Below are 14,389 nucleotides of genomic sequence, written 5' to 3'. Positions count from 1 at the left end.
GAAGCCAAAAAAGAGACCTACTCCTAACACTTAAAAACCACTGCCCTCAATTTCTCTTTTAAAATTGTTTTCATGGGGTGCCTGGGTGGCTGAGTCAGTTAAGTGTCTGCTCAGGTCAAGGTCCTGGCTTAGTTAAGTGTCTGCTTCCTGGGGAGCAGTGGGGAGTCTGCTTCTCTCTCTGCCTCTCCCCTGGAATCATGCTCTTTCTCACTCTCTCATGGTTTCTCTCTCTCTCTCTCATAAATAAATCTTTAAAAAAAGTAGTTTTCATGGTTTTGGAGTTAAGCATAATCAAGTCCTAATGTCTTTCCACACATCCCTTCGCATTCTCTCCAAGTGTAAGACTGGGGTTTCATTGCATCCTAAGGTTCTTACAGGCGTAGGGAATGAAAGGATTAAAATGGTTTGATACCTTTTATCTAGTCAAATTTCCAATGTGTAGGCCATGATCTGAAATTTTAACTGTAATAATGTGGTGGATGCTTTTTGTAAATTGTAAGTCTGGTACAAATGTTACTTTGTTGATGTTACTATTGCCATTACTAAGGGGGTAACCTCATGTCTATTAAGGACAAATAAGAACAAATTGGTTAATTTGTATTAGAAGAGATACAGCTCTTTAAAAAAAATTATTTATTTATTTTAGTGAGAGAGCACAGGGAGCAGCAGAGGGAAAGAATCTCAAGCTGACTCCTGGCTGAACATGGAGCCCCATGTGGGGCTCAATCACATGACCCTGAGATCATGAGCTGAAATCAAGAGTTGGAGACTTAACCCACTGAGCCACCTAGATGCTTGAATTTAGCTCTTAATGGAAGAACATTCTAACTCTGAAACAAAGTAATAAGGAGTTTAACATTAAAGATGATTTGATAGGCTTTGGCAGTGAAGATTATTACAGGGTAGGGGGAGGGAGAAATGACTAGAAATAATTGCATGTACCTACCTAATAATTTGGGTCTTTCCAGTCTCTTTGAGGCTAATTCCATTAAGTGGAAAATTAAATAATGTTGATTACGGCCACATAAAGGAAAAGTAAGGAAAAAGTAAATTATTAAGAAGAAACTAAAAATAGTCAGGCTTTCTATACTTGAGAGGAATTACCTACCTAGCAGTCGAAATAAAGTTGATTAAAATATTAATTTACAGACACATAGATAATACAAAAATGCCTTTTTAAAACATGCTATTAGATTAAGAACAAAATGTGTATGTAGATCTGGTTCCACCATATTCACTTACTATTATTAAATGTTTCATTAAAATAGTCCTTTGAAAGAAACTACTGTGTTAATTTGAAAATACCCTGAATCAGAAATTGTGATTAATTAAAGATATAGTTCAGATTTGTTTTGGAGAATATTTGAGTGATCTGAGTTTATTTGTGTTCTTAAGTTTTTAACTTATCGTTAAGTTCTAGGATAAAATGTCTTTATATCTTTAAAAACAGAAGATACTTATGAAAAGAGAGGAGCCAAAATACAGACCTGCTCCCAATACTAAAGGACAAACCACAGCATTCAATCCCTCTTTAAAGTTGTTTTCATGATTTCAGAGTTGAGCGTAATCAAGCCCTAATATCTGTCCAACACCTCCCTTCACATTCTTTAATTTGCTTTAAAAAATTCATGTTTTAGATTCGTCTGGAGGTTAGCAAATAATAATGATTCATTCAAAATGTTATTTCATACTTCAGTTTTGTTCAAGCCACTCTTATGCAAACACCCAAAGCTGCAGTGAAAAGATTACTCCTGCAGGAAAAAAGTCAGAAGGAAGATATTTATCATCAATAATTTATATTGTCACAAGGTTATAAAACTGATGTATTATCTTTGCACAAATGCTGAGTAAAACGTATAATCAGAGTAATAAAAAATAACTTGTTCAGCATTATGAAAACCTGGGAAGACTTAATAACAAATTCAACATAAACAAAAGAAACTTCAGGAACCTACCCACTTCAGTTGAGCCAATTTTATGGCTAATTTGTTTCTGAAGCAAGGCAAATTGTTCTGGGCATATCTGAGTTGGGGTAATCAGAATGTTGTGCTGACTTCACAGTTCAGTCCTCTTCCCCTCACATCTCTTTTATTTTTTTCTCCTCTAAAACAGCCTTGAAAACTTTATACAGAAAAAAATGAGGAAGGAAATGCAGAGAAGACGATTTTTTAAAATTTCCTTTTCAAAATGGGTAGGTAGGACACTTGAAAAGGAAGAGACATTCCAGGTGAAAATAATCCATTATGAAGAAAAGCTTTACCAGTTATGATAAAAGCTAGTTTTGAGGACACAAAATAAAAGACATGTGAAAGCATATTGAAAGGAAGTTAGTAAATAGATTGCATAGTCTTAAAACACATTTTAAAAAATAGTGCAATGTGTGGTATTCGCTTATTACATTTTTCTCTCTCTCTTTTTAAAAATATTTTATTTATTTGAGAGAGAGCAAGAGAGCAAGAGAGCAAACGAGCAGGAGAAAGAAGGAGAAGCAGGCTCCCCACTGGCCCGGGTATCATGATCTGAGCTGAAGGCAGATAGATGCTTAACGGACTGAGCTACCCAGGCGCCCCTGCTTATTACATTTTTCAAAGCATTTTCCACTATCATTCCTTTAATCTTCACAACCAGTCTGTGAGGTAGATTGGGTGGGTCTTTCCTTTTGATCCCTAGAGGGGAGATGGAGACACTGGGATAGGCCTCTGGCCAGGGCTACAGTGGGACCGTGGGGAGTCATTCCCAGATCAGGGCACCAGCCCTCTTTCCTAGCTCAGCTGATTCGGGCCTCTGGGACCTCAACAGGCAGCCAAGAGAGAGCCTCTTGACAGCGACTGCTTCCCTAGCTGTCCCTCTCCAAGCACAGACCATGCCCACACCTCCCAAGTGCCAGCCACTCTGAGGGCAATGTGAGGCCCACGACGAGATGGTGGCCAAGGGCACTGGCTTTGTGGCATCAGAGTAATCTGGGTTTGAATCCCTAGACCTTTTTTTCTGTTTTCTTTCTTTCTTTTCTTTTCTTTTTTTTTTTTTTTTTTTTTTTTTTTTACTGTGCATGACTTTAGGCGATCTCTCTAAGCCTCAATTTCCTCATCTGGAGAGGGAGCATGCATTGATTTACTCCAAGGGGTTTACTGACTATTATCATTATTCTTCTTTAAAAGACTTATTTATTTATTTATTTATTCATTTATTTATTCATTCATTCATTCACGACAGACACACAGAGAGAGGCAGAGAGATAGAGAAGCCGGCAACCCTGTCCGGACCCAGATCACTCCCTGAGCCAAAGGCAGACAGACGCTCAACCACTGAGCCATCCAGACATCCCTTTACTGACGATTAAATTATATAAAGCAATAGAGGTCAAAGAAGACACTGGTGACCTGGTGTCTACAACGTGTTGCCTCTGGGATGGGTAGGTCACCGTCTCTGTCCGCCTGGGGAAGCTCCATCTGCAAAATGGGCTCAGTGCAGACCGCAGTCTTTTAGTAGCAAACATTACTTTGCCAACAAAACCCCCCTGCGCCGCCCAACTCTGAATGACCCTCGTTTTCAAAATGTGGGGACTGGAGGAACGGACCTGGAACCTAAAGAAATGTTATCTCGACCAGGGAAATTAAATAAACGAGAGGGCAGGACAAGGTGAGGTAAGGATGGGAGAAGGGAGAGGCAAGGAAGCCTCAGCTCTGCTCGGAAGAGCTGCGGATCCGGGCGCAGCCAGGTGAGCCGCGTGCACCCACTGCTCCGCGGGTCTTTGCCGGAACCCCCTAATACGCCCCCCTGCCCCCCGACACGGCTGGATCGCTGAGAAAGCAGGCGGAAGAGAAAGGGCGGGGAGAGCCGGGGAGCTCCAAGGCTAGGGGCGGGGCTCCGGAGGGGGGAGGAGCCACAGAAGAGCAAGGGGGCGGGGCCGCGCCCTGGGGGCGGAGTCAAGGGCGGGGCCTCGCGGAGTTCCACGGCTGCGCGCGCCACGTCTCCCTTAGCGAGTGCGCTGGGGAGAGGCAGAGGGAGGGAAAAGCCGAGCGGGGCGGGAACTCTGTCTTCTCGCGAGAGGTGGCGACGGCAGCGGCGGCGGCGGCGGCGGCGTGTCCGTGAGAGTAGCGTGGGGGCGGGGAGGAGAGGCGGCGGCGGCGGCGGCGGCGGCGGCGTCCGAGCTACGCCACACAGGGCCGGGGCGCTGGGGGCCGGGGCGCAGAGCGGCGGGGTCGTGGCGGCGGCGGCGGCGAGCGGAGCGAGGCGGAGGGGGGGGTGCCATGGCGGGACAGCAGTTCCAGTACGATGACAGCGGGAACACCTTCTTCTACTTCCTCACCTCCTTCGTGGGGCTCATCGTGATCCCGGCCACCTACTACCTCTGGCCCCGGGACCAGAACGCCGGTGAGTCCTGCCGGCCGCCGCCCGCGGCCCCGCGCAGGCCCCGCCGGTGCCCGTGGGCCGCGCCGCCCCCGCCCGGCCCAGCCCCCAGCGTCGGGGTGCAGCCGCCCGCCCGGTGCAGAGGCGTCGGCGGCCGCGGGCCCCGGGCTCCGCTCCGGGCTCCGCGCTCCGGGCTCCGCGCTCCGCTCCGCCCCGCGTCTCATTGTCTTTTTTCAGGAGTTTCGCTTCGCTCGCTCGCACCCATTGTTCCGGGCGCCCCTTGCAGCCTCCTCCTGCCTCTTTGTCTTCCCTGCCTCGGATCGTATAGGTCGTTTTCCCGTCTGGAGGGAGCGAGATGGGGATGGGGAGGATGCGGGTCGGGGAGGGGAGACCAGAGTTGGCGAGGGGAGGAAGCCGGACGTGCCCGCGGCCACTGCGAGCCCCCGATGCTCCCTCTGCCCTCGCAGCCCCGTTTAGGGCACCGTCGCGCTTGGGGCTCCCAGCGGGGCTCACCTGCCCCCCTCACCCCCCTCACCCCCTCACCCCACCCCCGCCCGCGGCGCCCTTTCCTCCTGTTGCTTTTCCCTTTGCTCACTAACACTGTGGGGTTGGGGTTGGAAGCAATGCCGTTATCCTAACCCTTTGCAAAAAAAAAAAAAAAAAAAAAAAAAAAAAAAAAAAAAAAAAAGATCCTGTTCTCTATTTCCTTCTCTTTGGAGTTTCCTGTTGATGGCGGAAAAAAAAAAAAAAAGTGCGAGCATGAAGGATTCAGTCTTGGAGGTAGTTCATCCTCTGCAGGTAGTTGCGAGGTAGCCAGCTGGTCCATCTGCTTTCAGGCCTGAATCTCCCTCCCCCCCCCCCCCCCCACGTTAAACACCCGGGATTAGAGCACCAACTAACTAACATAGATTCCTTCCCGGGGTTATTTTATGGTCCGCTGTCCTAGGATATACGGTAAGTGATCTCTCTAAAGCTGATGGAACTGCCTGCGGGGCCTAATAGGTTATTTTAACAGTAATCAGTAGGTTTTTTTTGGGGGGGGGGGTATTGGCATATCACAGGAGCTACGCTGTTATGCTAATAACTTGATTAGAGATCTTCTTTGAAGCCGGGTGGGGTGGAAGTCTAGGCTGTCCAGGTTATACACCCTCTGGGGGAGCATTGACTCAGCTGAGAGCTTGTTAACGTTTTAAGACTGACTCAAATGCTCAAATGTAAAATTCTTGAGTTACATAATGGAATTAGGTTGCATTTAAGGTAAATAACAAAGCATTCCATTTTGTAGAACGTTTGATAGTAAGTTTAAAAATGTCCAATAGGTGCAAAAATCTGCCCAGAGTTACCGGTTTTCTTATTCAGTGGACAGTTGACGAAAATCCGATTTCTGGACTGTTGTGCCTCCTTTTCCTAAGTGTGTGAATTGTCTGGGTTCTTTGGACAGGGGTCGTATATAAATGAAGAGATCTTAATACTGTGATGGTTTCCCTTATCTGCAAAGCCTCTAACCTATTACCAAAAATTCTGGTCATTTTATTTTGAGTTAAAAGTGCACTTTTCAGTATAGTGGTTTATTTTCACTTATCCCTTTGTGTGTGCAGCTGGCCGTGTGGCAGACAAAAGGGTACCAGGAGAGTAGGTAGGGTTGGTTAGAATGTGTTTTGAGAAGCTGCTGATTTCAGAAATTAGTCATTTTAATCTACACTGGATTTTTGAAGTTTGAAAGCCCTGTTTTCTTGGTGGGTTTTGTATTATAAAATTTGCCTGATAACTTGCAGGCAAGTGATACATGAGCTCCGTCACAGCATAGAAGTGGTCTTTGGAAAAGTGGTAGGGAATTAATAATGACGCTAAGTTTGGCATTCAGATGTCACTTTATGTAATTCTCTTAAAACACAATGAAGTAGGTACTATTACTGTTATCTCTGCCCTTCTGTGAAGAAGCTGGAGTTTAGACAGCTTAAGTAACTTTGTCCTTTGTGGTGGAGCCTGGTCAGCCTAGCTGCAAAGTCCTCTGTGGTCTCTGCATTGCTAGATAGAAAGGTGTTGATTTGCTCCGTCTTGACATCTGGCTCTCTGCTTCAGGCTTGCCTTAGTCAGTAAATGTGCAGGTGTTGATGTGTGTGTTTGGCCTTGCTCACAATTGCACTGTGAAAACGAAGGTGGACGCTTAAATGCTCTTCTAATCATTTTCGTGAACACTGGCGGACACCACTTGGACTCTGTGTATCTAACATAATTCAGTTGTTTCTTTAGAATTACAGTGCTATTAAAAGGATGTTTTTATCATAAGGACTTTTTTCTGAAATTCAATTTGCACTGTCTTGAATTTCAAAGAGAAATCTTAGAATTAGTAGGATCACCTGAAGCTCTGAGAAAGAAAGGTTTTTTTTTCAGATGTTTGCAGAAAAAATAATTTGGTCATTTGTATCACTAAGAGGCTACTTACAGTCTTTATTCTTCTCATTTAGAAAACTCATTAATATAGCGTATTAATTTGGAATATTAAGTTCTTTGATTATTGGTGCTGTTTTAGACCTCGGGCTTGTAAAGGTAGAGACACTACTGTCTTTTTGGAATCTTAAAAATTCTGAAATTTTTGAATAGAGCATGTTTGTTTTGAATAAAGCATGTGGACCTGTAGTAATATTTTTGATTAACACAACAGGATATTTTCATATTTGATTTTGGAGCTTATTTTATTTCATTTTCCCATGAAACTGTAAGTAGGCAAATATAAAAACGTAGGCATGTAAGTTCAGAGTTCTTATGGTGGTCTTGACACTCTCTGTAGGAAAGCATGAAAAGATTTTCTTTGCCAGTAATTCTATAGTTTTAAAGTTCAGTTTAAGTAATCTTTGTTTAATTTTTTTAAATAGTTGATATATGTGGGTCTTTTAGTTTCAAGGTTTAGTTCTTTCAGTGTCGCTCTTCTGGAATTACTGGACTCGAGTCCATTAGAAAGCATGGCACCATTTCACAGATGGTAAAATCTAGGGTTTGAGAAATAGAAGTAGCTTGGTTGTTGGCATATTTGACATATTAATTGAAGTTACTGTTATCCAGAACACTAATGGAATCCTTTTGCCTTGATTTTTGTCTAATATACTGGGCTAAGTGCACTTAGAATTAATACCCCTTTTAGTAGTTGAGGGGTTCTATTTATCTTACTCTCCTCCTGGCTGTTTGCAAATTGGCTGAATAAGTTGACTGAATTCTTTTTCAGACCATTATGGACAAAAGCTCTGGATGAAGTAATAACAGAGGGTTTAGATTTCCTTAAAACAGTGGTTCTCAACCCTGACTTCACATTAGAATCTCTTGGGGGAGCTTTTAAAAACACTTTTAGCCACCCCCTGATATTCTGATTTAATTGGTCCAGAGTGGGTGCTGTGTTATTGGTTTTTTCAAAGGTCCCTATGTGACTGTAAATTGTAGCTAGCAAAGAGGAGAACTTCCTTAGAGTGGTTTTCTGCTGGAGTTGTCATTTTGGGAGACGGTCTATTTCTTTTAATATGTGCCTTAGCCTTTTTGTTTTACAAAGTTAAGAAGCACTTACTGTGGAGCAGTGCTGTAAAATTCTTAGAGTTGAAAGCCGGGTATATTTGTTATAACAATGTTAATAAGAGAGGTTTACAATGGTATTTAACAAGAGAAAATTGCTTGTAATTATTAGAATTTCAAATAACCAAGAGCATGCTTTTATCTGTTCCCATAGGTGAAGGCTTATTGATCATTTGAATTGAAATAAAATGTTATCATTACCTTTTCCAAGATTTTGTTTTAACTCCTTGACATTTTTTTTTTTTTAACTTGTTTGACCTTACCCTTGATCTTACTTTTTCAAAACTGCCTGGTTTTGAAACCTGTCTGGATCTGCTGCTTTACTAACAGTATGGTCTTAGGCAAGTTACTTAACTTCCTTGTTTTCATTTACTCATCTGTAAAATAGACACAGTTATTTGTTTTACAGAATTAAAATGAGGATTAATATACTGTACTCAGGTTTTCCCCCCCATGGTTTGAAAAGATTATTGAAACTTTATTTTTATTTTTTAAAAGATTTTATTTATTTATTAGAGACAGAGAGAGAGAGAGAGAGAGAGAGAGGCAGAGACACAGGCAGAGGGAGAAGCAGGCTCCATGCAGGGAGCCTGATGTGGGACTCGATCCCGGGTCTCCAGGATCACACCCTGGGCTGAAGGTGGTGCTAAACCGCTGAGCCACTGGTCTGCCCAGATTATTGAAACTTTAAAAAAAAGTTACATTTCTTTATTCTTTGCTTGCCCCCTTTCAAACACTGCACAAGTGATTCAGCTCTCTGACTTGGGAATGTGAGTAGGAATCCACTTTTAGTGCTTTAGTAGCGTGTTTTGATTTTAAGTTCTAGTTTAGTCCCTATTTTGTTAGAAATTTCTGAGATTAGCCTTATTTTTAGGTGTGATAATAATATGTCCCATAAGAAGTTATTATGAGAAGCAAAGCAATAAATGCATATAAACATACTTGCAAAACCAAACACACTGTAGAAGTTCCTTCATTTAGTAGGTATTTATAGAGCATTAACTTTGTGCTAGATGCCGCTTCTAGGCATCAGATTTTTCAGTGCATGTTCTATATACCCAGTGCAGAAAAGCAAAACCAGAACAAAAATTGCTTGTAATCCCATCATCCAAAGGTAATGAAACATTCCCTTGTATTCCCACTCCCCCCCCCCACCCCAGCTATGGGGATGAATTTAGACATGGTCCCACCTCTTGGTGGGGAAGGCCCTACCCTGCCCCACCCCAGCCTGAGACAGGTAATTGTGATTCTCCTCATCTTAGCTCTGCTGCTGTTCATTTGAATGTTTGCTGCCCCAAGGTGGGTAGTGCTGATAGCACTTGCAGTAGTGTTTTGAGCTAGACTCACATATTATTCCAATCTTATTAATGAGAAGACTAAGTCCTAGAGGGGTAACCAACTTACCTAAAGCCATATAGCTTTTAGTTGGAAGATTGGGTGTTGGATTCAAATCTGTATTTCCTTTTCTTTTCTTTTTAAGTTTTTATTTATTTTTTCATGAGAGGCACAGAGAGAGAGGGCAGACTCCCTGCAGAGAGCCTGATTTGGGACTTGATCCCAGGACCTCAGGATCATGCCCTGAGCTAAGGCAGATGCTCAACCACTGAGCCATCTAGGTGTCCCTCAATCCTGTCTTAATGCTAGAATTTCTCTTGTTAGCCATCCTATAATTAATATAACACATTATAGTAAGTATTAAAATGGTAAGTGGAAATTGCTGTGGGAACACATGGGAGGGAATGAATAATTCTGTTTGGGGATTTGGGTGTTTCATGCAGAGGAGGAAATTTGAGATAGGTCATAAAAGGTAAATGGAGGAAGTGTATTCCTTAGGTAGGAGAAAGTATATGCAAAGGCATGGAGATGTTCAATAAATGGTAAAGATTTAACATGCACTTAAATGTAAATCAACCATTTTAGGCTGATTTAACTTACTTTATTTTGTAAGTTCTTGGGTAAACAATGGAAGTTTCTAAGTAGTTAGTGACATGGTCAGTTTTGCCATTTTAGGAAGCTTCTATTTGATCTTGTAAGTTATTGGTAGTTTTTAAGGTAGGGTAATGATTTGATCAGTTTTGCTTTTGTGTAGAGAATGATTTGGCAGAGGAGAGTGGGAGGTGGTGGTTACGGGGTGTGGGGAAAGACTAGATGGAGATGGAGTCCATTTCAGAGGTTTATTAGTCCACTGAAATGTAGGGGAATGGACAGATTAGAAAGAGAATTCTAAGACAGCTTGGACTATTTATGGAATATAAAAGTACCTTGGAGGGAATGAGAGAGTAGAGTGCAGATTTTGAATTTTCACTTATTTCTGTGTTTGCTTATTTCTCCCTCTCTCAAAAGCTGTTTGGTGATTGGCCCAGTAATAACCTACTTTTATCAGTTTTGGGATTGAGTGCAGGGAAAAGGATGGGGATGATCATTTTTATTTAACATGAAGTATTGGCCTTATCTGTTGATTTATCTAGGTTTCTAATTACAGTAGGGTTGATTATTTCAGTCTCTTGTGGATTTTAACAGAAAAAAAACTGGCTAATAATCAGCTTTGTGTATTCACAGGAATATATTTGATGAGTGTTCATATTTAATTTAGAGCATATAATCTTCCTAAGACTTTAGCTCTTGAAGGGATATTAGAGATCTGAGAAGTTTGTGTCATTTGAAAATAAAGTCATTCCCCTCTGTGTTCTATCCTGACAGAAAGGGGTATCAAACATGTAGTTTATATACCCTTAAGGCTTACACAGTAGAGGAAACCAGCTGTGACCTTGGCAGTATGAATTATAGTACAACATACTAGGCTTTGTACGTGTGGTGACAAGCTTTGGATTAGTAAATGCATTGCGTACAGTTGTTTTCACTTAAAGGTCATATTGCATACTTGCTTGATCTTGGAAGAATCTGAAAAACAAAAATAGGCTTATTTTCGTTTTCTCAGATGTTTGTTCCCTTAGTCATACTTTTTATTCAGACTAAAGGAGGTTACAGCAAGTAATCTACATTATACTTGGGCTTCCTTTTAAAGAATGTTTCCTATTACCAGGCTTTATCGATAAGAAATGTTACACCATCTCACCATCACATTGTTTCTTTGAAAAGTATTTGCATCTACTTGGGAATGATAGTGGGGATCTAGAGGTATTTTGACTAAAGGATGAGAAAGATTTAATGGGTAGAATGGTGGGGGTGGTAGTGCAAAAAAGAAATCCCATGAGCATGGCACCTGGCTGGCCCAGTTGGTGGAACATGTGACTCTTGATCTCGGGGTCGTGAGTTTGAGCCCCACGTTGGGTGTAGAGATTACTTAAAAATAAAATCTTTGATAAAAACAAAATCATATGAGGAAAAGTACAGAGGCTGGAAAGCATGGAACGTATTCAAAGTACTGATCAGTTGAGCAGAATTCATTTAGTGAATAAGTGAGAAAAGGCCGGAAAGTTGATTTAAGTCATATGATGGAGAATCTTATATTCCTAGCTGAAGAGTTCATATGGGTTATGGTTGACAGTATGTCATTTTTGGGCATTTTAGAATGTCTTTTTTCTACATTTTTTTACATTTTTTAATTAATGTAATAACTTCTCTTAGAATGAGAAAGAACAGAGACTAAGAAGCAGACAAGAAATAATGAGGGCCTGAACAATGGTGGTGGCAATAGGAAGATAAGGGACATACTTGAGTTGGTACTGAGGAGGAATCTTTTTTTTTTTTTCTAATTTTATGTCGAAAAGTATATATAACATAAAATGTGTAGTTTTAGCTATTCTGAATGAACAGTTCAATAAAATTAATTACATTTATGGTGTTGTGCACATTACATTTATGTGCTGTTTACATTTTTATCACCCCAAATGAACTCTATTGAACAGTAACTCCTCATTCTTTCCTCCAGCCCCTGAAAAACTCTCAAGTCTTTGTCTTTATACATTTGTCTATTCTAAATATTTCATGTAAGTGGGATTATACAACATTTGTTCTTTTGTGTCTAGCTTATTTCATTTGGCATAATTTTTCAGGATTCATCTGTGTTGTAGTATGTATTAGAACTTCATTCTTTTTATGGCTGGATAATATTCCATTGTATGGATATACTACATTTTTATTCATCTCTTGATGAACACTTGGCTTGTTTCCCCTTTTTGTCTATTGTGAATAATGCTGTAGTGAACATAGTAGTGCCATACAGGTATCTGTTTCAGTCCTTATTTTCAGTTCTTTTGGGTATATTCCTAGGAGTGGAATTGCTAGTCATGATAATTCTGTGTTTAGCTTTTTGAGGAGCTGCCAAACTGTTTGCCATAGTAGCTGCACCATTTACATTTCTACCAGCAGCATACATGGGCTCCAATTTCTGCATATCCTCTTCAACACTTACTTTTGATTTTTAAAAAATTATAACCATTGTAATAGATGTGGTGAAGTAGTATTTCATGATGGTTTTGATTTGCGTGTCCATAGTGGCAAATGGTGTTGAGTATCACTTCATTTGTCTTTTGACCATTTGTATATCTTTTTTGGAGAAATGTCCATTCAAATAATTTGCCCAGTAATTGGGTGATGAGCAGCACTAAGGAGGACGCTTGATGAGATGAGCACTAGGTGTTATATGTTGGCAAATTGAATTTAAATAAAATATTTTTAAAAATTTGCCCATTTTTAAATTGAGTTTATCTTTTTTTGTTGACTTGTAGGTGTTCTTCATATATTCTAGATATGAAACCCTTATTAGATACATGGTTTGAAAATATTTTCTTTCATTCTGTAGATTATCTTTTCACTTTCTTGATTGTGTCCTTTGATGCACAAAAGTTCTTATTTATTTTTTATTTTTTTAAAGATTTTATTTATTTATTCATGAGAGACACCGAGAGAGGCAGAGACACAGGCAGAGGGAGAAACAGGCTCCATACAGGGAGCCCGATGTGGGACTCAATCCCGGGACTCCAGGATCATGCCCCTGAGCCAAAGGCAGATGCTTAACCACTGAGCCACCCAGGGATCCCCAAAAGGTTTTAATTTGATGAAGTCCAGTATATCTTTTATTGCTTGTGTTTTTGTTGTCATATTTAAGAATCCATTGGCAAATCCAAGGTCATGAAAAGTTCTCCCTATATTTTTTTATATAAGAGAATTACTACGGTTTTGGTGTTGAGTTGTGCAAGTCCTTTATAGTTTGGATATTAACCTCTTGTTGGACATATCATTTGCAGATGTCTTCTCCTAGTCAGTAGGTTACCTTTCCTTTTTGTTGGTTTCTTTGCTGTGCAAAAGCTTTTTATTTTGGTGTAGTCCCAATAGTTCATTTTCACTTTTGTTTTCCTTGTCCTTTATCTGTTCTTTAGTGATTATTCACTATTCCATTGTACCATTTATAACTTTAGGCAAGTTACTTAACCTCTTGGAGCCTCTGTTTTTTTTTTTTTTTTCCCCAAGTATGATACATATATACATATCCCCCAGGTTATTGGAAGGTCTAAGTAAGAAAGTTGATGCAGTCAGCAAATATTTATTAGGCACCTACTATGTGCCAGGCATTATGTTTAGGCAGTCGAGTGTTTGGTAAACAATGTAGATGGGATTTCTTTTCTCTTGAAGCTTACATCCTAGTGTGGGGGAGATGATTGACATAGTTTATATTAAGTTCATGTTAACAATAAAATATTAGATAGTGATATATACCGTGTAGAGAAATATTCAGAGACAGTCTTCTGAAAACGTTCCTTCAAGCTGAGTGACAAAAGGAAGTCAGTTTTTCAGAGACCTGAAGCCTGTTGGCTAGATGAACAGTTGTGTGTGTACAAGAGCCTTTAAGGCAAAAAAGGAGTTGGGCATATTCCATGAACAGAGAAGACCAGAATGGAAGGAGTTTGCTAGAGTGAGGAGAAATCTGGGATAAAGTCAGAGAGGGAGCTGGGGTGCAGAGCAGGTAAGAAGTTCGAATTTTATTTTAAGTTCAATGGGAAGCTATTGAAGGTTTTTAAGCAGAGAAATGACAAGATCTTGACTTACTATTCTCCTATTAATGAGGTGAAAAAAAAAAAATGAGGTGAAAATAGTTCTTTGGCCACCTTGCCTATGTATCCTTTTATGGATGATGGCTTTCTTACTTAAAATGTTTAATGAAAAAATTTAGTTGTATATTTAAAAAATTACATACTATAAAATATCATACAGATGGTCCTGAGTTATAATAGTTCAACTTATGATTTTTGTACTATAAAGTGTGAAATTGATACACATTCAGTGGAAACTGCTTCAAATTTTAAATTTTGGTCTTTTTCTGGGTGGGTGATATGTGGTACAGTACTCTCATGATGCTGGGCAGCAATAGATGCTGGGCAGCAATATTGAACCTTGGCTCCCAGTCAGCTATGTGATCACTACGGTTAACAATGGATACACTTAAAACCATTCCATATACATATACTCCCATTCTGTTTTTTACTTTCAGTACGGTATTTAACAAATTACGTGGGTT

At 40.5% G+C, this 14,389-nt stretch overlaps 1 protein-coding gene across 2 annotated transcripts in view; it reads left to right on the top strand.

The window, feature by feature from the left end:
• The first annotated feature begins 4,175 nt into the window (after positions 1 to 4,175).
• Positions 4,176 to 14,389, top strand: part of SEC63 (SEC63 homolog, protein translocation regulator) — a 73,949-nt gene continuing 63,735 nt past the window's right edge. Inside the window, exon 1 of one of the 2 annotated variants that reach the window (XM_025444400.3) lies at positions 4,176 to 4,374. In XM_025444400.3, the coding sequence (XP_025300185.1) occupies positions 4,251 to 4,374 (124 nt within the window). In that variant the 5' untranslated portion in view covers positions 4,176 to 4,250. The remainder of the gene's footprint in view (positions 4,375 to 14,389) is intronic. The other variant, XM_049092446.1, reaches the window with a different exon arrangement.

The sequence above is a fragment of the Canis lupus genome, chromosome 12 (assembly GCF_003254725.2).
Source record: "Canis lupus dingo isolate Sandy chromosome 12, ASM325472v2, whole genome shotgun sequence".
NCBI lineage: Eukaryota > Metazoa > Chordata > Mammalia > Carnivora > Canidae > Canis > Canis lupus.
This window is presented reverse-complemented; position numbering and strand designations above follow the sequence as displayed.